Genomic DNA, 20,823 nt, shown 5'->3' with positions numbered 1-20,823 from the left:
AGAGAAATGATGTTGCAAACACTTCAGAATTACCCAAATCGATAAGTGGACTATGAGGATAAGAGTACATGGACCACAGGGCAAAAAGGCACACATTAGAATAGGCCCTCAAAGCATGCAAAGAAACACTGAGTAGTGAAATAAGAGAAGAGCTAAAAATTCGTCATTGATCCATAACTCCATCTATCAACCCATGCACCAGGAAAGTGATCAAGTGTATATCTAGTAAGCAACGATCCAAAATTACCTAACTCCGAGTAGCAAGTAAATGAACAGAGAGAATGCAGAGAAAAGAGTAAAAGCAGGATGAAGAAGGGGTATCTAATCAAGCGATGCGGCGTAAGATCATGAGGACGAGAGCGATGACTATGCCGATGATGGCTTTGTCGATCCAGGCGTCTGTTGTTGTGGTTGCTGGTGGTTGGACTGGTGGTTGTCGTTGTTGCGTTTGGATGGCAGAATGTGTTTGAGTTTGAGGCGAGGATTGAGTGGGCGGTTGTTGTAATTGCTGAGTCGTAGGTGTAGGTTTGACTTCCTGAGCGGCGGCCACCGTAGGCGGTGATGGCGAGGACGAAGACACAGCTTCGCCAGTTCGAGGTGTTGTAGATGTTGCAGCAGAGGGTTCAGTAGTGGCCCCTTCCTTCTTAGGTTCGATTAAACCAATCTTGCCGAGCAGTGGGTTCTCTTCTTCGTTTGTTGTCTCAATGCCCAGCTCTTTGCATCTCTTCTCTTGCTCTTCGAGGATAGCCAAAGCACCTTTCCCACAACCAGCACAAGAATACTCTCTACTCTTCTCTGCCAACTGCTTCCTCACATTGTCAGGGGCACTCATACCACCAACCTGACCTCCAGCATCGGTATCCATAAAACTCCTGATGGCGACTAAGGCAGTGCGTATGCCCCAAGCAGGCTGCCAGGTCTCTTCATGATGGCCAGAGATACTAAGACAGATTTCGCGATTGGGTTCGAAGCGGCCCGAGGGAGTGAGAAAGCGGAAAGAAGGAGGTCGTAAAGGGTATGCCGGAGGAAGGATTATGCGGCCGTGATAGACACCGCCAGCGAAAGGAGATGGCTCAGGAGGACCGCGAACTGTAAAGTGCCATTCGAAGAGATTTTCTTCTAGAGGAGCGGCGTGTAAGTCTGGAGTGGGATTTGTTGTGATCTCGGCGGCTTCTTTGACTGTGTGAGGTGTTAGTGGTGGGTTTTATCAAGGGACGGAATGGGGTTGAGGTACGGATGCGCTTGATGGTTGTGCCTTTGGCTGCCATGTTGGGCAAGGATGCTGCTGCTGAATCAAGGAAAGACGAAAGGATATAAACGCTATGTGAATGAGAGAAAGAAAAGGATAAGATAATAGTTATGCAGAGAAGGCGCCACGTCGACAGACTCGATGGTGTCGCGGCCTCGCCGTCCCCGCGTCAATGACGACCCGAGTGAAGATGCGAATCTGGGGATGGTCGATTCGACAAACATTTGTCCAGTCCATCTTTGCGCCGACACTGTCAACATCTCACCAACAACCTCTGCCGCCATCTACTCAGCTCCTCAGTCAATTACGACAGTTCAAGCACCGTCACAACCTGATAAAAACCTCTCAACTGCTCACAACACCCCTTCAGTCGCTATGGCAGCACCGCCAGCCCAAACCCTCACCGAGGACGACATCTACCGTACATCTACTCAGTTCCGACTTTGGTCTTTCAGCGAGTCCGCTCTTCTATCTCTCCGTCAAAACACCCATGAGGCCGCCGTCCAACAAGCTCGAACATACCTGCCCGAATCTTCTCTGGCCTCCCTGCCTTCAGCACAGGATGAGCTTCGTCTAGTACAGCGCTACTGCGACCAAGTACGCAACACATCCGACTTCTTTGGATGGTCAGTCAACGTCAAAGCCACCGCCGTCCAATACCTTAAGCGCTTCTACACCACAAATTCTGTCATCACATACCCGCCCAAGGAAATCTACAAGAGTGTTTTGTTCCTGGCGAGCAAGACTGAAGGTGTACACATGACTCTTTCCGAATACGCCAGACGCATAAAGACAGATCCAAAAGACGTCCTGGCTCCAGAGTACAAAATAATACAAGCCTTGCGCTTTACTCTGGATGTACGGCAACCGTTTCGCGCGCTCAAAGGCTGTCTTATGGATCTCTTGAACCTGGCAGCTGGTAATGGCGCACCCCTTCCTTTCCTCACCACAACCCCCGAACAACTGCAACAGCAAATGTGTTCTTTACCACCACCACCCCAAGGCTCAAGGACACAATGGCAACCTCCGCAACACATAGGTGCCAAGGAAGCTTCAGACAGAGCACACTGCGCTTACGCCGTCGCCCGCCATATCCTCGATGCACCTGCTCTGCTCACAGACGTTTATTTCCTCTTCACCCCTCCCCAAATCTATCTCGCAGCACTAAAGCTCAGTGATCCTGTATTGTTCACGTTTTACCTCAGCACAAAAATTCCCGCCACAGCTGCTGCCCACGACATCATCATCTCTACAATCGCACAATGCGCAGACATGCTAGCGAGTTTCGACCCCAAAGCCGTGATGAGCAAAGACGAACGAGCAAGTCTAGAAGCCGCGTTGGAGCAAGTGAGAGATCCCAGTACCAGGGATTTGGTGGGGAAACATGAGGAGGCTAAGAGAGGTGGATTGGGCGTGGGACAAGTGGACGAGCAAAAAGCTGAGAGGAAGAAATTGGCTAGAGAGAAGAGTTTTAGAGAGGGTGAGGATTTGTTTGGTCCCGCTTTGGTTGTGCAGCAGAAGGGATGATCATGATGGATACTTTGAGAGCGAGAAGGAGAGGAAAGATATAGATACAGAGAAATTTATCTCATCAACCCCCTTATGAAAAAATGAATAACTCCATCCCACTCCATCCATATGCACAGAACCAAAGAAGATATATATCAAAAAACCACAACCCCTTCACCACCTCATCTCTTCATCCCTTCCAGTCCCTTACACAACCTTCCCAACAGCACTAGGAATCTTCCTGATCAACCCGGGATACCACGTCGAGTTTCTATCCACCGTATTCTTATTCTGCTCTGCCTTCTTAACTTGCTGTTTCGTCGTAGTCGCAGAAGAAGACTGCACACTGGCATCCCTCCAATCCGCAAACGTCGTGGGCTTGTTAAATGTGTCGCTGTATCGAGCAAAAGGCACGTCTTCCTCGTCAACCATAAGCAACGAAGGAGTTTGCATGTGTGGATCTTGTCCCTTTTCGCTCTTCTTGCGTGCGGGTTTTGTTTTTGCCGCAGAAGAAGTGCCAGCAGAGGAAGGTTTTGCCTTAGTAGCAGAAGAAGAGGAGGAGGAGGAGGAGGAGGAGGAGGAGGAGGATGAGAATCTCATCTCTTTAATGATTTGACGCAGTTCAGAGTCATTAGATGTGGTTTGTGCTCGTAAATAAGCCGGCGCTTCTGCTTTCTGCAGACTCGTCATTACAGGCTCTCGATCAGCGTAAGAAAATCTTTGGGGGTTGGGTGGGTTGGTAGGAACAATCTTAGGATCAAGATAGGCTTGTTCTCCCTTGGCGAGCAGTTGTAGGATGTCTAGACTTTCACCGGGAGGAATGGATGTCGTGTGGGAAGGAGTAATACAATCCATGTCTACTTCTTTGCGAAGCACGGAATCGATATCGACGGCGGAGAAATAGGCGCATGATTGAGGTAAGTCGTGGATTCCCATTTGTTGGGAGAACATTGCGCGGGTCCAGATGTTGCTGACTTGCAGGGCCATTACAGCACGGTATTTGTCTTCTTCCTTGACCAGGTATCTGATTTCGTCGTGTACGGTGATGGAGAGGCGAGCATTGATGTTGTAACGACGGCAAAGGTATTCCATAGACACGATGAGCAGATGTAGGTAGTCGACTCCTGAAGACTGAATGGCCCAATTGATTCGTGAAGTCATGAAACCACCTTTGCTGATAAATCGGCGCATTAATGCTTCGGTTATTCCAGCACCTAACACTGGAGTCCTTGGTCGTTCTTGCTCGGCAAAATCTTCCAGCTTGTTGAACACGAAAGACTCGGTACCTCCACGCCAGAAAGGTCGTTCGCGGAGAACCTTGCGAGTTGTCTTCTGGCCCTTGGTGTTCTCGTAAAGTTTCTTCGCTGTGTTATCGGCATCTGCGTCACTGATAGTTGGGTTGAACTGCCGGAGCAGAGTAGAGGCAAAGCGTAGACCAGCGCCGTAGATACGACCGTAATTGAAAACTTTCGCGTCGTTGCGAGAAATGCCCAGGATTGAAGCGGTACGTGAGTGCATGTCTGTGCCTTGCGCCTTGCTGCCTTCCAGATTCATAAAGCCAATCGCATTGCCACCATGAATCTGGAAGGATGCATCGCCTACCAGTCCAGCAATCCAAAGCTCTTGTGAGTCGACATCCGCACCCACGAAGCAGTAGCCTGGTGGCGCCTTGACCATAGCCTTGAGCTCTGAACCCACGCGATTCTTCTTCGCATTGCTGGCAGTAAGCCATGTCTTTTCGACCGCTCGTCGCGTGATGGTTCCCATGGGAATGATTTGCGGCAAGATGAACCCGAGCTGATCGGTTTTGTTCTCCTCTCCACGATATACAACCATTTGCGACATGATTCGGTCCCTCGCACTAATCCAGTAAGAGCAGGATGCGTTCATCTGTAATGCCTCTTTCGCGTATGTGTATTCTGATGAGAGAGTGCCGTTCTCAAAATATTGTAAATATCCCTTTGCCAAAGGGTTGGCACATCTGGCTTGAGGTCCGTCCTTGTGCGGTAAGCGAAAGTAGACATGGGTATTGTCGTCTCGTAACTTCAGATTCTCCTCTTCAGACATGTCGCAAGGCTCAAGCGCTCGATCTATATACTTGCTCGCTTCTGTTTTCGGTACTCTGTAAGTCCATGCATACTTGTCGGACCAGATCAGTGGGTAACCGTCCCATGCAAGACGTAGTAGCAGTGGTGATATTCTCGTGCGTACTGTGAGACCAATAGGCGCACCATTCTTGACGAACAGATCCTTGTACCAGTTGGGCATACCGGGCATCTTCTGGCGTGCGGCAGGTCTTGGCGGATCACCTTTTTTCTTGCCCTTGACCATACGAACCTCCTGGCCTGACCAGTCCAGCTGGCTTAACCACGAATCGTTCTCGTATTCTTCCATTTTGTCTTTCAACTCAAGTGCTTTGCTGGCTAGATCGTGTAGTCGCTGTTCAACAGCATCTGATAGTTTATGGTACGTAGCTTCTGCATTTGCGATGTACGAATCCCATGTTCGGTTGACAGGCAGTATCTCTGTCGAGAGATGGCGTAGCGCAGCAAAACTGACAGGATGAGGGCAAGTCTCCATGAAAGCCGGAAACACTTTCTTGTAAACTCGATGAGTAATGTCAACATCAGCAGCGCAGTAATCCAACAGCTCGTCAAGCTTGTCACGGACGCCTTGTCGATCGAGCTCTGAAAACCATTCACGCTTAGCCTTATCGATGGTGACACCGCAGTGGAAGTGGGCAACGTCGCGCAAGGAGTTGACAGAACTACGGCCAACCCAGAGCTCCTCCTCCTCATCTATGTCTCCTTTGGCTTGCAGAAGTGCAGCCAGATCGGCCGTAGCTTCTGAGTTCGCGATCTTGTCTCTGGTCTCGCGGTTCTTGCGGTGCATATTCCATGTAGGCCTTTGTCGCGAGCACATTCCGTTCACAGCAACATGTAGCGACATGGTATCGATAAAGTAGTTACGCGATTGATCGAGCTCGTATTCCTCGGCGATTCGAGCCCTGTCATACCCAATATTGTGACCTACAATTATACGCGGCTTCTGAGGATTTCCAAGCGGAATAAGATGGCGGTCGCTTTCTGATTCACCTAACAACCAGGGCGATAACCAGGCATACCAGAATTTGTCACTGACAGCACATGCCATGACAGCGTAGGACGATTCGTGCCACAGAACTTCGACATCGAAGGTCAGCATCTCCTCGTCTGGAGCTTCTACAGGCTCGGATGAGCCATCGCGAGAGTACTTCGTCCATCCGCTCTGTCGGACCCATTTGCGCGGTCTAGGGGGCGCATTTGCGATCGAGTACTTCTGAGCAAGACCTAAGTAGGGTTCGGCAGAATCCATGGCCAGTTTGTAGAAATGTTCATCTAATGTCTGTCCTTGTATTTCAGGCATGTCAAAGGCGACAGGATCTGACGAGTCCGTGTTCTTTCCCAGCAGTTCATGTCGTTGCAAATGGTCCTTCGATAAGCGGACAAGCTCTTCCGGAGCTGGTGGAGCTTTGCCAGGGAATATTTGAGAGTAGACATGGCTACTGATCTGCTGAACACCAATTTCGTTGAAGCGCGATTCGGACGAGACTGATAGAGAAGAGCGACGATTTGCGACCAAAGAAGCAGGCGAGGGTTGTTCGTTATGAGAGATGTCGGTAGCGTAGTGTCGTGTGCAAGGGTATGGCGGGCGTGGGTAGACGACGCGGCGGAGGCGCAACAGCGAGGCCTGTTGCGACCGCATGGAATTGGCGGTCATGCTACCCTCGATAGTATGGTAGAATAGGAAGCTCTACAGATAGCGCATGGATGAGAGCTCTGGGTCGAAACAGGTAACTTCGAGCGGCTCCATAGCGGGGGCAAGTGAACTTTCTTCTCGCGCAGTCGACATCATGACCTTTTGCGGCCACTGCTGACTTCAAAGCTCCAGCGCTGATGCAAATAGCGCAAACCGTCGCCTGCCAAGCCCCGCTCGGTCGAATGTTCATTATCAGAGTTCTGCAAACTGCGGGAGCTGGAACATTCATGCCCGAGAAAGGCTTGACGTGGAAGCAGCACCGCCGCCGTCGTAGACAGGGCTGACGCTGCATAGAGAGGGTCGCGTGCAGCATGCGCTTTCAGGGCTTCTCTCACGCTCTCGCCCGCTGCACGACACGGCCAGCAGCAGCAGCAGAGCGGCAACATCATCGTCAATCAGCAGAAAGGCAAACTTCACTATGTGTCGCTACTTATGTACCCCTCAGTAGTTTCTTGCAATAAAGTGCCATGACGCCTTGTCGTCCAACAGAGCAGTTGCTATCGCTATCCTTACGCAGTAATGTCTTTTTCGAGTAACCACTGGCCCTTTGACGGCTCTTCTTTCAACTTCTCGTCCGTCTGCCCATCATCCCTTGCTGCCTTTCGCATATCACAGGCTCACTATTCCTCACAGACCTTGGAATCGCAACCAGGACTCAGACGACCATTCTCAATCTCACCAGCAACCCACGAATCCACTCAATCCAAGCTACCAATACCCACCGCCACAACACTCTGCCTCGTCTTCATCTTCATATCCTCAACTACCCTTGCCAAACTTCACCCAGTCGAGACATCACTCGACGGCTGCTCAATTGCGACCGCCGCAGCAGTCGACTCCGTCGGCTTCTTTGCATGCCGCATTGAGGGAAGGTGCCGACTTTCTACGACCTTCTGTTGTTCCACGATTACCACAACTTTCACGTCCCAACTCTGCTTCTACTCAGCAGTCCAGCTTCGGCTACATTCCAAACCACTTCTTCTACTCACCGCCTCAGTCGCCCCAAGAACCCGATCCGCCACACCATACTGCCAACGGAACTCTGGGATACCAATCTGCGACTACCTCATCCGCCCAACCCTTTGCAGGTCCATCATTCACCAACCACGCCGTCGGCCCTTCCATTAGCAACCCACTTTCACACCCGCAATCTACCGGTCATACTGCCCCGATTGAGCCTACGACCAGTGCTTTCAGAAGTGGACAGTCACAATCACATTACCAAAACTCTGCTATTCAACAGCACGTGAAAGAGGAAGACACTATAGCAATGCCTGCTCCAACAGCATCGGCCACAAATTCTCGCAAGCGCGCCCATCCTTCTGACCCTGGGTCGCCGCCGTCTGCAACTAAGCGTCGTCTGAATTCTGCATCCGCCCTGATAGAGATTGATGATTCAGACGAAGACGAAATTGAAGAGCTGGGTCCTGATAACGACATACTTTCCAAGGAACGTGAGGCGTTAGTGACCAAGCAACGCGAGGAGAGCAGCAAGGTCAGCAGGATCGGCGAATTGAACTGCATGATCTGTCTTGAACACTTCACCAACATGACTGCTACGCATTGTGGTATGTTGATACAGTATCGATATACGAAAAGTACCAAATTAACAAGTTTTTGAAGGTCATATCTTCTGTCACGAATGCTTGACCCAAGCTTTGATAGCAAGTCAACGTAATTCGGATCATAATTACGGCACATGTCCAGCATGTCGTAAACCTATCAAGCCGAAGGGAAAAACACAAATCGTGCCACTGACTTTGATGAAAGCAAGGAAGAAATAAGACTGTTCATTCTCATGGTGAAATAGAGGAATGTTCAGTGCAGGATTCTGGCGTTTTGGAAAACATGGTTTCAAGCTTTATACCCAACTTGCTGTTCATGACCACCACAACTGTTTTATAGGCAATCCATTCTTATATCATGCATTTTGCACATCATGGCTTGCACCCTCATATCTACCCCTGTCTATCCCGCGTGCATCAATCTGGGGACGTACAGTGGCTAGCAAACAACCCATGCCGCAGTGCCACCCTCGGTGTGAGCCAGGAAACTTGATTTTGGGGAAAAACCTCGGTGAACATGTCAATCATCTCGATCTATCTCGCGGTGCACTCATAAGCAGTGAAATAATAGAGAGCCAGAAACCAGGGATGCTATCTGATCCTCACAGGGCCGCCCCGGATCGTCACCCCGCCAATGACATAATCCCATGAGCTGCTTCCCTCGTCATATGAACGACCTCACGCACGACGGTTGCTCGAAACCTGAACTGCACACTTCTTCTATAACTTCTCAATCCTGATCCCCTGATCTTCACATCACTTCCTCATACGATCTAACAAAACACAACCGAAACAAATCATCATGGAAACCATCAGAAACGCAGCAAACGCGGCCGCTAACTATGTCGGCCTGGGCGGCACTACTGAAGAGAACAGAGGTAAGCAATTAAAAGAAATGTTGAGACAGCAGAGGCTTGGATACACACAAGCATCGTTGTTGGTAGCCGAAGTTCGCGTCAATTTGTTGTGATCACCCCAGCTCTCAATGCAGAGGCCCGAGTGATCAGGAATCAAAGCATCATAGCTCGAATGTTTATGCCATTCGACTTGCCCTACAACAAGATCAGTAACTGACTATGATCACTTAGAAGGTGAATCCAGCCACATTGCCGGTGGTGAAGCACCTCAGAACGTCGCTACTGGCACATCTCAATCCGGTGTCGAGCCTGTCTCTGGCAAGCTTGGTCGTGGAGAGGCTGGTGAGCCCTACGATGCTGGAAATGTTGACGGTATACCAGATGCCTCGAGATCTGTAAAGCTTTCCACGTGCTGACACATGTAAGGTGCATCAGGACTTGGTGGTAGCACCGTCCAAAACACTTCTTCAGACTACACTTCTCAATCGACCACTGGCTATGGTAGCGGTCTGACCGGCTCGAACACTACCTCATCCAGAACCACCAATTCCCAGCCTCTCTCAGAAAAGGTTCGTGAGACCTTTGGGGTTGGTGGAGGAGACAGACATGCCGGTGGTCTGGGCAGTCGCGAGGACGGACCTGGATATGGCACTTCCTCGAAGCGTGACAAGGACAACTCTCTCGGCTCTGTTGTCGGACACGGATCCAACCCTGACAAGTACTTGTACAATGCAAAGACAGCTCCTGGACTCGGTGGACATCGCATTGGCGACGACTTTACCGACAGCAACACTAGACATGAGGGTGCCGCATCCCTTCCTTCCAAGCTAGGATCTGATGCTGCTGCTGGCAAGTCTGGAGCTCAATCTTCGTCTGGAGGCTTGACAGGTCGCTCCGGTAACGACAGCTACTCCTCTGGCACTGGTGAGACTCTTACTCAGAAGGCCAAGGACTACCTGCCTGGCACCAGTAGCCAGTCGAACACCCAAAACGACTCAGCTCTCGCTGGCGCTCAGGAGGTGATCGGTAGTTCTGGCCGCAACGAACCTGGTTACGGAAGCTCTACCTACGGATCTAGCAACACCTCAACCCTTCCTGTCCGTACTCATGACTCGTCTTCGACCACAGCCGACAGCCTTACTCCAGGAAATGTCAGCGGAGCTAGCTTCGGAGGCACTGGATCTGGCCTCACTGGCACCTCATCTGGTACTGCCGGCGGTCTGACCGGCTCGAGCACTACTGGCATGAGTCAAGTCGCTTGTGAAGAAGGTAAGACTTGTTCTTCTTGTCCCCAAGTATAGCACTAACGTACGACATGCAGAGCGTGAAGGCTACAAGCCTCACGGTGGCCACCCCATCGGCGAGGCCGCTCACGTCGATGGCAAGCAGACTTGGCTCGACTACCGCAACGACCCTAACCTCCCCGTCGCTCGTGCTGAGCCAGGCGATTTGTAACTACAATCAGCTGTGACTGGCATAATTGCATGACGAATGGGCAATGACGGGCGAACCATGTGTATTTTATGATTACAAAAAGCAAAAGATTGCTCACATTGTCAAGCTCATCTACAATAACGAGTATCTTCTCATTTGAAATTACTGGCTGCCTGACGTGATAGTACATTTAGAAAGAAAGCAACTTCTGTGAGTGCATCGCTCGACTGATGACCATTGTCAAGGATACTAGGTATACACACATACCTGATGCCCCAGTATCTTTTTAGCCACACTTTGGAATGTCGAAGTCGACAAAGATATGAGCATGATTACGCTGACAATTCACATATATCTTGCACAACCCATTGGGCTCACTTTGACCCGACCTTGATATTATATTCATGACTAAAAGATGGACATGTATTGAAGGAACAGAAACCTTATGCCTATCTAGAGGCAGTTGCATTGTCAGTTCGCAACTGCTTGATGAGCTCTGTTGGGATTCGATTCGTCATTGGCCTTGCTGTATTGCGACGGTGAGGGAAACTGCAGCTCCTGCCCACCTTCCATTCACGAAGCGTTGAGGTGTGTTGACTTTATCCTCCAGCTTCATCTTCTCTCTCCTCTCTTCTCTCTCTCCATCAACCAAACATCAACTGCTTTGCATCTTCCAACGATAGCTTGTTACCTGCTTTACTACTCTTCGCTGCTTTACTCACTGTTTGATTACCGTACAATTAACTCTCCTGATCCAAAGGTATCATCGTCGTCGATGGCTCTTCGTCTCTGCAATAGCTAACCCATCGATCATCCATCACAGCATTCCATCGACTTTCATCAGTCATCAGCTCTTAACCACATCCATCGAAGCTTCATCGATCCATCTCGACACCATGCATTTCATCAAGCTTGCCGCCGGCACTTGCATCATCGCAGCCACCAGCTCTGCTGCTCAACTCAGCCTCGGCCAGACCCAGTCTTACGAGCAAGTCTCCAACATGACCGTGAGTGCCATCGTCAATGACTTCCGTTACAACGGCGATGTCACCGTCCTCCGTGGCCTCATCGACATTGCCTTTGCTGCGTTGCAATCCGAGGCTGCTATGGTTGCATCTTGCCTCCAGTCCAGCAGCACTTCTTCTGGTCCGGCCAGCCCACCTGCTACACCACCTCCATCTTCCATGTCCATTCTCAATCCAGTCATGCCCAACCCACCACCACTCAGTGTCCCAGTGCCTGTACCAGCAGGTCCTCCAGCACCACCACCTCCTCCGGCTAGTCAGCCCGCTGCACAATCTGCCAGTGCACCTGCCAGTGCACCTACCAATGCTGCTCCATCTGCCGGTCCAGCCGTCAGTGCTGCTCCACCGGCTCCTCCAGCACCACCCGCACCTCCTGCTGGCAACGCGCCATCACCTTCATTGCCATCCATTGGAAGCAATGCACAACCTTCAAGTGCGTTGACCAGCCAAGGCAGCTCTGGCTTCTTGACCTCGACCATCCCCAGCTCGCAGTCGAATGTCAACGGATCCTTGTCTCTCGGTCTACCCATCAGCAGCTCCAACATCTCTGGTCCTCTCCATGGCGTTGGTCCTCTCAGTCCTCTCACCTCAGGAGGAAACAACCCTCTTGGTGGTGTCGTGTCAGGTGTCAACAGTGTTGCCGGTGGTGCACTCTCCGGTGTTGGCGGACTCGTTTCTGGCGTCGGCGGTGCCGTGACCGGTGCTCTCGGTGGCGTTGCCGGTGGTCTTCCCACTCCACTGGGCGGCGTCGTCTCAGGTGTCAACAGCGTTGCGGGTGGTGCTCTCTCTGGTGTTGGTGGTCTTGTTTCAGGTGTCGGCAGCCTCGCTGGCGGTGCTCTCTCTGGTATTGGAGGTGTCGTGTCCAATGTTGGTGCTCCAGGGGCTCTTCCAACTGCTGTCGGCGGAGCTGTGTCGAATGTCGGCGCAGGCGTCGGCGGTGTACTCACTGGCGTCGCAGGCGTTGCCACTGGTGTTGTAGGTGGCGTAGCTTCAGTTCTTCCTACACCCCTTGGCGGCGTTGTCTCTAGTGTCGGTAATGCAGCTGGCGGCGTTGTTTCTGGAGCTGGAGCAGTCGTCTCAGGTGTTGCCGGCGGTCTTGGATCAGCTGTGGGTGGTCTTCTCGGTGGTCTTCTTGGAGGCGGAGCCTTGCCATCGTCCATCGCCGGTACACCTAGCCCAGTCTCTGGCGTCCTTGTCAGCGCTACCAATGGAGCCGTCGCCACTTGCACAGATCTCATCTGCCTTCAGACATCACTTCCAGGACTCTTGGGCTTGAACCTCGCTGCAATCCCAACCTCAGGCTCAGGTGGTTCTCTACTCAACGTCGGTGTCAAGATCCTCGGAGGGGGCAATGCACCTGCTGCCGCACCAGCTGTCACTACAAACATCAACGCCATTATTTCTGCCGCCAGTCAGGTCTCTTCAGTCGTCGGCGCCAGCCAATGCAGCAACCTCATCTGTCTTCAGGCTTCTCTCCCTGGTGTCATCAGTCTGAGCGCTGGAGCCATACCAACATCCGGTGCCAACCTCGGCAACCTTCTTGGCGTTGGTCTCAATCTCTTCGGTAGCGGCCAAGCACCTACTATGGCCACTGTCTCTGCAGGTACAGGCTCAGCACTCGTCGCCGCTGTCACTACTTCGGTTTCAATTACTCCTACATCAGTGGCTGGCCAACCTGCACCAACCGGATCATGGATTCCTGTCACCTCATGGATGTACGTTGCTCCCGCTGGCTTGGGTAGTTTGCTCTGATTGCGGCATGGGATTGAGGTAGCGTGATGGATGAACGGTGTCTATGATTAATTATGAGAGTATCTTATGACAGTTTATAATAGCAAAGCATGTTCTACATACCGCTCTGTGCCATCGTCATCGTCATATAATGTGTGTATACTAGTTCATCAACGTTTCAGTATCTCCTTTGCGACCTTCTTTTCGGTCTGTTCTAGCAAGGTCATCATGGCAGTACGTCTGTCTGTAGCACTGTCTCCTTGCAGCACAACCTTGGTGGCAGGGGCGATTTTGGGATATCTCGGATCTGGAGCTTCTTCCCCAACAATGGCACAATAGTGAATCATGCCATTGGGCGATCGAGCTGTCACCACTTTGAGGTTCCTTTCTCTGGGATACAAGGCTTGGGCATTTGCTTTGCGATGACAAACCTTAGTACCGACCTTCCGGGTAGACGTTACACATGCGCATGATAGTGTGGAAAAAATGTAACCTACTCGTTATCTGGCTGGTGATATCGGATACGGTCATGACCTGCAGGACTTCTTCATGTCCGCCCGTTTTCACGACTGGTGGCATGTTGTGTACAACTAACTCGAGAGATTCTTGTTGACGTGAATTGAGTTATGAAGAATGTCCTCTGTTGCTGGCTTTGGCCGCGGATGCTGGAATTGAAAGTGGTTGGATTGGACACTCGAGAGAAGGATGCCTTGATAGGGCGCGATGTTGTCGTTGGCTCGATGGCGAGGCAGGGTTATCGGAGTGTGGGATGTATGGGTATCAGACACAAGGAGTTATCCTATCCGACAGCATTATTTTATTGTAAGTAGAGAATGTCGCATCAATATCGTGCTTCGAATATCGCAAGAGTGGTGATCAAGCGTCCGTCTCATGTCTCTAGCGATGGCTGTACAGAATGACTCTTGCACGACTTTGGATTTTCTTTTTATCATAGCAGCGCCTAGCATCTATCGTCGACGAAGAACAGACGTTAGATAAGAGAACCCCAGTTACTGTTCGATACCAACATCCACACCCATACCAAGGCAAAGGTACGAACGCCTCGCATCCCACATGGCTCAAAACAGCCGGTGGGAGCCGAAAAGGCACGCTTACACTTGCAGCAGCCAAACAAATAGACAAACGCCACCACTGTCATTGTAAGTGCACCAGGAAACTTCTGGACGTGTTCTGGTATAAGCACGAGTAAGTAGGTGAGATCAACACGGCATTCGCCTGTTTCTGAAACTCTGTACGATTCATTGCGGATAGAGGGATTCCGAGCAAATGGAACATCAAGAGGGAAACGAGTAGGGCATGGCTACGGCGTGAGATGTGTGTTTGTTTACTGGAAGATATAGGCAGGGATCGGCATTTCGAAGTGGGAGGAAAAGGTAAGCTGTAGGAGATTCTGCAAAGCAGCACGGTGCACTATTCCCGTGTGGTCGATCAGGAGATAGTAGATTTGCAGGAGTGGAGGTGCGACTGAAATGTGGTTCGTTGCGGTGGTGGCCGGAGGGGAAGGAGATGTAACTTGAAGAAGCAGTGGTGACTCGCATACAAGGTGCAGGGTTCAGAGATGTACATTTGTAGAGTACGAGTAGACGGAAAAAGTTCCGCGGAGGAGAGAGAGGTAAGCATGTTGCGTGCACATCTTCAAGTAATCTATTGGGAGGGGTCACACAACAAGCTGCGCAAATGTTGGCGCCAGGAAATCCAAGACAATAGACGGTCGATACAGGTCTCGCTGTGTATAGTTCAAACAGAGTTTCGATGCCTTTGTCGCCCTTGTTCGAGTCTAACCATAGTGACGGTTTGAAGTGTCTTGTGCCGGTGCCCGTCCAGTCGGTCCCTTTGCCAACGGCTTTTCGATTGAGTCAAGAAGGGAACGGAGTTCAGGGAAAGCGCGAACCTACGAAACTTTGCTTGCGGTCGGAGCAACTTTCGCTCTTTTACACTTTTCCATATTGCGCTGCCTCTTCGTGCTGACTTCGCCTTCTGATCTTCTTTTCCAACACTTGTCCTCGAAACTTGACCTGCTGATATTTTGAAAAAATAAAACATTCCCGACAACAGAAATCGCATCTTGCTGGACCCTGAATAATAGGACCTATATTATCGAGACGACCTTGCTGTACAGAGCTATTGCAGGATCAACGAAGCTATGCCGACAAGCGTGCCTAGAGAGTCTGCTTTGGGAGTTTGCAAGCAGTGCCAGGTGCACGATGCAGTGGAAAATGTCCGGTCTCGACCTATGTGCAAGTGAGCAGCAACCTCTCTGACTTTGTTGTCGCTTTTAAAAGTACTGACAGTGTCCTAGGGACTGCTTCTGCAAATATATCGCAACAAAGGCTGTGAAGCGCATGGAAAAGTTTCGCACAAGATTCTCTACTGCAGGTCAGCAACGAATGCTACTGCTTCCTCTCTCGATGGGCGTATCCTCATTGGCGCTGCTACACTGTCTGGACGAGCAACTCAAACGACAGATCGAAAACACAGGACGTACTGGTTTCGCATTGCAAGTGCTGCACGTAGACATGACTGCCGTTGTGCCTGAAGGTCCTTCGGCAACAGATCTGGACGCTGTCAAAGAACGCTATCCGACACACGAATACACATCAATTCCCATATCATCAGTCATGGAAGTGGAAGACGTACAAGAGCTACTCAAACAATACGGCATCGACACACCCGCGACCCTCAACGACGGCATCGAGAACACAAACCTCCAATCCCTACAGAACCTCCTCCAAGCCATTCCTACCGCTACAGCCCGCGCCGATGTCCTCCAAATCCTCCTCCACAAACTCATAGTCGATTTCGCAAAAGCAGATACTTGTGAAGCCATTGTCTGGGGCGATAGTACAACACGCCTGGCCGAGAAAACACTAGCCGAAACCGCTAAAGGAAGAGGATTTGCGCTTGCATGGTTGGTCTCGGACGGCCCTTCACCCTACGAAATCGACTTCTACTATCCTCTACGCGACCTACTGAAGAAAGAAATCCACGCCTTTGCTAAATACGTGAATCCACCTCTAACACCTTTGGTCGCGCCAGAAGCACCGCTGGAAACTGTAGTCAGCGCAAAACACAGCACTATTGATGGACTCATGCGCAACTACTTTGACGCTGTCGAGAAGAACTATCCCAGTATTGTTGCCAATGTGGTTAGAACTACGGCAAAGCTCGCGGCTCCAAGTGTTGGAGCTGGAGATGCGAGTTGCAGTCTTTGCGGTTTGCCTTTGCTGTTGACGCCGAGGACGGAAGAGGGCTTAGTTGCTGAGGGCAAGGCGCCTCCGCCATTGTGCTATGGCTGTATGAGGAGTGTGCCCATGTTTTCTCCTTGATTTTGCAGCACTTCACTTTACTGCTTTTCTTTTCTTTTTTTTGTTCTTTTCAGCGTATTTACGACAGAACTTGGTGTTATCACTTTTGGACGACACGATTAATCACACAGTTGAGGGACGAGGATTTTTAATGATGAAAGGTTGAAGATATGAGGAGGATGTTCATTCACAAGAACCAGAAATCAAAAAGCTTTTCAAAAGAGATATTTTTTTTTTCTGCGACCAACAAAGATTCTACAAACTCATCAAGTCCTGTTTACTGAACTTTGTATGCGTAAGTCTTGCTGGGTGACCATGGTGGATAGGTATACTTATGGGAGGTGATTCAACTTGGTAATTCAATGGTATCTCGAGAACGCTACAAAAGGGGAATCCAAACGCTAAGCACTGGTAGGAAACAACAAACACAACGCCAATGAGCAGAACAACCCTGGATATTTCAATCTGCTCGTGACTCCCCAGAAGATCTTATTACTTGTGCCATCATCTTCTGTCGGTGCGCACTGTACCGGTCTCCATTGTGTCATCGACACGAACCGGGCCACCAGCAGCAGTACCTCTCTCTATGTCTTGCTCCCTTCTGTTATTGTTGCCACCACGGTTGAACCAACCACCTGACTTCTTGGCTCTGGTGTCAGCGGTAGGTGCAGGCTGGCGAACATTTTGGGTGGCATTGGTCTCCTGAATGAAGGCTCTACGATCATCCTCTTCGTCGCTGAAGTCTTCGAAGGCGGTAGCCGGATGGTTTGCTTTGCGACCCTTGACCTTGAGCTCATCCGGCTTGTACAGACTATCCAGGTGTTTCTCCAGAAGTCTGCAGTTCTTGGTGTTGGCCTTGAAGTATGCATCCGCAATATCTCCAATAAAAGGCACGATTCCGATCAAAAAGTCAATAGCGACATTGATCAGCATCTGAATCAAGATACCCGTTGGCAAGCCACCTTGAACCTTCATGCAGCCCTTGACGAGCAACAGTGCAATACAAGCATCAATGGCATCGCCAGCAGCGGGAACGATTCCAACGACTGAAGACCAGCCAAATCGTGTACCGAGGAATTCGAAGAGCGCCATGTCCATTCTGTAAGCGCGACGGCGCATTTTGGCAAGCACATTGGCGTCGTGTTCGGGGATGTATGAGGGGACAGTCTTTTTCACTTTCTTTTGCTTTCCGGGCTTGCGTGGATTGTCGACGTAAGTGAAGAATGGGTCCTGGCAGGAGAGGTTAGCTTGTGATTACACATGGGACGAATGTGGATGTGATAAACATACCTCATCACCGCAAGGCTTCTTGTTCTGATACTTTTTCATCTGTCCGCGCAACATCTTGTTGGCGGCATATTTTCCCACAGCGGCGGCCATGTTTGTGGTATTTTTTGATGCTTGATCGACGATAAAATGATAAATCGAATAGAGCGATGGTTGTTTTTGTATGCTCGCAGAGAGAAACAGGCGAATCAAAAAATAGCAGTAGATGCTAGGTTGACAAAAAAAGTCTTGGATCTGATTGTCTCAAAAGCTTGTTGTAGCACGGCGCGTGGTGAGACGGCGTAAGGGGAAGGAGGTACTTGGGCGTCAAGCTTCAAGGCGGTTGCTGAGGGAAACGACGAGCTTCAGAAGAATGTAGCGCTCGGAGTGAGTTGGCGTGGTCAAATAGTTGGTTGTGAAAACACTGTGATGTTCTGCCAGCGCAGCAATGACTTGAAACCACGTCAAGGAGCCAGCGGCACGACTTGTTTTTGAACCTGCTTGTCCACCGACCCCATGATGATGGCATTTGGAAAAGTATCAGAGACACAGCCACAGATTGATGTCACTGATAGTAAACAGCGAATGTTCTAGCCACACCTTTTCATCTTGCACCGCCTCACATAAGTTGCAAATCGACCCGGCGTTAAGTCCGATCTGCACGGAGCAGCTGTACCCGCGAACGCGTCTGGAGCTGACGTGTGGGAGCTCTGAGGGGGCTGCGATAGCCAGAGAGGACACTTTTTTCTCCTTCTGTCTACACAAAACAGCATTTGTCTCTAGTAAAGAGCCAGGGAACGATGCGGTCGTGGTACCAATTGTGCACTGCTGCACTATTAACGTCGCTAGCGTTTGGTGTACATGGCAATGAGGTCAAGATTGTATGTGCTGCTGTTCCAGTTGAATCGAGTCCCAATGCCTGCAGACTAACACTTTACTCAGGACCAAAAAGAAATAAACCGACAACAATGCTCGGGCATGTTCAGTCGCAAGGGCTGGGGAGGAGCTGTAGATCCCTTCATCTTGACCAAGTTCGTCAAGCCAGAGGACATACCCGAAGACCAGGACCCCGTCGTCTCGCTTGTCATGTTCGAATGGTCAGATCGCAACTACGTCGGTAAACTCATGGACGACACAACTTCTGATCGCGCATACATCTGCGACGCCACTGCTATCGAAGCAAAGTTCTGCAACTCGACCGAGGAGGGCGAGTTCATTCTGTCTCAGGACTCGGAAAAGAGCAAGAGTTTGATTATTACTCAGGCAGTACATCTTAAGAACCCGCCTGCTATCAACTACCCCATCAAGCGTACTGGATACTATTGTGTGGGTACATATGGCTATACTGCAGAGAGCTACAATGGCATCGTCGAGTTCCGCAACAGCTACGGAGAGCTGCCTGCTGCTCAGATCGCAAAGCTGCCTTTTTACGGTGCTCTGACTCTTGTCTACGCCCTCGCAACCGCTGGCTGGGCTTTCCTCTACTTCCAGAACCGACACGATATACTGCCTGTCCAGAACTACATAACAGCCATCTTGGTCTTCCTCGTTGTTGAAATCTTCATGACATGGCTCTTTTACGACTTCCAAAACAGACATGGCTTCAATGGAGGCGCAAAAGCATTGCTCATCGTAGTCTCAGTTCTCTCAGCAGGCAGAAACTCCTTCAGTTTCTTCTTGCTGCTGATTGTGTGTATGGGATATGGTGTCGTCAAGCCCAGTCTCGGTCGTACCATGATTTGGGTTCGCTGGCTGGCCATTACTCACTTTGTCTTTGGCGTCGTATATGTCATTGCCTCGCTCTCTGTAACACCTGAGAATGCCGGCCCTCTGGTTTTGCTCGTAGTCCTGCCTCTCGCGGGTACCCTCACAGCCTTCTACATCTGGACGCTTAACTCGCTGAACGCCACCATGAAGGATCTAATGGAACGTAAGCAAACCATCAAAGCAATGATGTATCGCAAACTCTGGTGGTGCATCCTTGGCTCCATCATAGTCATTTTCGTCTTCTTCTTTGTCAACAGCTGGACTTTTGCTGGTGTTAGCGATGAAGACTTTGTACCTACCCATTGGTCGTCGCGCTGGTTTATCCTGGATGGCTGGCTCAACTTGGTATACCTCGCCGATGTTGCATTTGTAGCCTGGCTCTGGCGTCCCACAGCAAATAACCGCCGTTTCGCCATGAGTGACGAGGTAAGTTATCCTCATCACACTATACTCTACGCAAGACTAACATAATCTCTAGATCGCTCAAGACGACGAAGGCTTTGAAATCGCAAGCATGCGCTCATCTCTCGACTTCGACGACCCAGAGCTTGAAGGCGCACCTCCCGCCTACGACGCCCCTAGAAACAACGCTTCAAGCTCTGCAGCCAATCGTGATGTATCGCCTTTGCCAGCACCCAAGCCAACAAGACCTGCATCATTGCCGAGAGAGTCTCTAGACGGCGAGACGATATTCGCAGTTGGAGGTGAAGACGACGATGAAGAGAGGTGGAGTGAAGACGATAGTGACAACGAGGGCAAGCGTCTAACAGGAAAGAAAGATTAAGAAGATACGTCTGGTCTAGTTTGCACTGTAGCTTCTTCTCTTGGAGACAATGGAATCAGGACTGGATCGTCGTAGTGTTTTTTTTTTTGTTTCTCAGAACTCATTGGGCGGCGTTTGTTCCTTGTTTTTGTCTTTTCTTGTCTTACTGTGTCAGAGAAGTGTAAGGCATGTTTTCTTGTTGGAGTTTCGACTGCTTCTCTCTTGATATCTCACAAAGTGCAAATAAGAAAGAGTCATGTCAGAGACGAAGAAAGGGCTCTCATTCTGATGCTAACACGAAGAAAAACACAAACGCCGTGGTTTCTTATCGCTAAAATCGCATGCAATAAAGAAGAAAAGAATCAAAGACAACAGAAAGTTCTCATCCTCAAGTCTCCCGTCCGTGGCCCAGAAAGTTCAATTTCCCCCCTTTAGTTTCTCCGATCCAATGCAAAGATTCTGTGTGTTGTATTCCCTTTCTCTTATAATAGCCCAGCCGAAAAAAAGTGATTAGAGAAACGAGAAGAGAAAAA

The 20,823-nt window shown here is 50.3% G+C and overlaps 9 protein-coding genes across 9 annotated transcripts; 6 read left to right on the top strand and 3 right to left on the bottom strand.

Moving 5' to 3' along the window:
- Positions 1–325: 325 nt before the first annotated feature.
- Positions 326–1,268, bottom strand: M437DRAFT_77444 (UBC-like protein; the record flags this gene model as incomplete). Its single annotated transcript, XM_041026808.1, has 2 exons — positions 326–1,179; positions 1,235–1,268. The coding sequence occupies 2 exons, from the start codon at positions 1,266–1,268 to the stop codon at positions 326–328; spliced, it is 888 nt and encodes a 295-aa protein (XP_040877390.1).
- Positions 1,269–1,624: 356 nt separating this feature from the next.
- M437DRAFT_77443 (cyclin-like protein) lies at positions 1,625–2,776 on the top strand (the record flags this gene model as incomplete). Its single annotated transcript, XM_041026807.1, has 1 exon — positions 1,625–2,776. The coding sequence occupies one exon, from the start codon at positions 1,625–1,627 to the stop codon at positions 2,774–2,776; it is 1,152 nt and encodes a 383-aa protein (XP_040877389.1).
- A 189-nt stretch (positions 2,777–2,965) lies between these two features.
- M437DRAFT_54861 (uncharacterized protein) lies at positions 2,966–6,517 on the bottom strand (the record flags this gene model as incomplete). The annotated part of the gene is made up of 1 exon (XM_041022759.1): positions 2,966–6,517. One exon carries the CDS (start codon positions 6,515–6,517, stop codon positions 2,966–2,968), a length of 3,552 nt encoding a protein of 1,183 aa, XP_040877388.1.
- Positions 6,518–7,075: 558 nt separating this feature from the next.
- M437DRAFT_68272 (uncharacterized protein) lies at positions 7,076–8,177 on the top strand (the record flags this gene model as incomplete). The annotated part of the gene is made up of 2 exons (XM_041025090.1): positions 7,076–7,128; positions 7,190–8,177. The coding sequence occupies 2 exons, from the start codon at positions 7,076–7,078 to the stop codon at positions 8,175–8,177; spliced, it is 1,041 nt and encodes a 346-aa protein (XP_040877387.1).
- Positions 8,178–8,923: 746 nt separating this feature from the next.
- On the top strand, positions 8,924–10,433 carry M437DRAFT_77440 (uncharacterized protein; the record flags this gene model as incomplete). The annotated part of the gene is made up of 4 exons (XM_041026806.1): positions 8,924–8,999; positions 9,210–9,350; positions 9,405–10,247; positions 10,300–10,433. The coding sequence occupies 4 exons, from the start codon at positions 8,924–8,926 to the stop codon at positions 10,431–10,433; spliced, it is 1,194 nt and encodes a 397-aa protein (XP_040877386.1).
- Positions 10,434–11,308: 875 nt separating this feature from the next.
- M437DRAFT_77439 (uncharacterized protein) lies at positions 11,309–13,189 on the top strand (the record flags this gene model as incomplete). Its single annotated transcript, XM_041026805.1, has 1 exon — positions 11,309–13,189. One exon carries the CDS (start codon positions 11,309–11,311, stop codon positions 13,187–13,189), a length of 1,881 nt encoding a protein of 626 aa, XP_040877385.1.
- A 2,143-nt stretch (positions 13,190–15,332) lies between these two features.
- On the top strand, positions 15,333–16,515 carry M437DRAFT_68269 (uncharacterized protein; the record flags this gene model as incomplete). The annotated part of the gene is made up of 2 exons (XM_041025089.1): positions 15,333–15,430; positions 15,489–16,515. The coding sequence occupies 2 exons, from the start codon at positions 15,333–15,335 to the stop codon at positions 16,513–16,515; spliced, it is 1,125 nt and encodes a 374-aa protein (XP_040877384.1).
- A 753-nt stretch (positions 16,516–17,268) lies between these two features.
- On the bottom strand, positions 17,269–17,874 carry M437DRAFT_12864 (uncharacterized protein; the record flags this gene model as incomplete). Its single annotated transcript, XM_041018683.1, has 2 exons — positions 17,269–17,724; positions 17,785–17,874. Coding segments are annotated over 2 exons (546 nt in total), but the record flags the coding sequence as incomplete, so codon positions are not given.
- A 686-nt stretch (positions 17,875–18,560) lies between these two features.
- Positions 18,561–20,311, top strand: M437DRAFT_68267 (uncharacterized protein; the record flags this gene model as incomplete). The annotated part of the gene is made up of 3 exons (XM_041025088.1): positions 18,561–18,641; positions 18,703–19,953; positions 20,006–20,311. The coding sequence occupies 3 exons, from the start codon at positions 18,561–18,563 to the stop codon at positions 20,309–20,311; spliced, it is 1,638 nt and encodes a 545-aa protein (XP_040877382.1).
- Positions 20,312–20,823: the final 512 nt, after the last annotated feature.

This window comes from Aureobasidium melanogenum (assembly GCF_000721775.1).
Source record: "Aureobasidium melanogenum CBS 110374 unplaced genomic scaffold scaffold_20, whole genome shotgun sequence".
Lineage (NCBI taxonomy): Eukaryota > Fungi > Ascomycota > Dothideomycetes > Dothideales > Saccotheciaceae > Aureobasidium > Aureobasidium melanogenum.
Note: the sequence above shows the minus strand (reverse complement) of the source record. Positions and strands in the feature narration are given on the sequence as shown.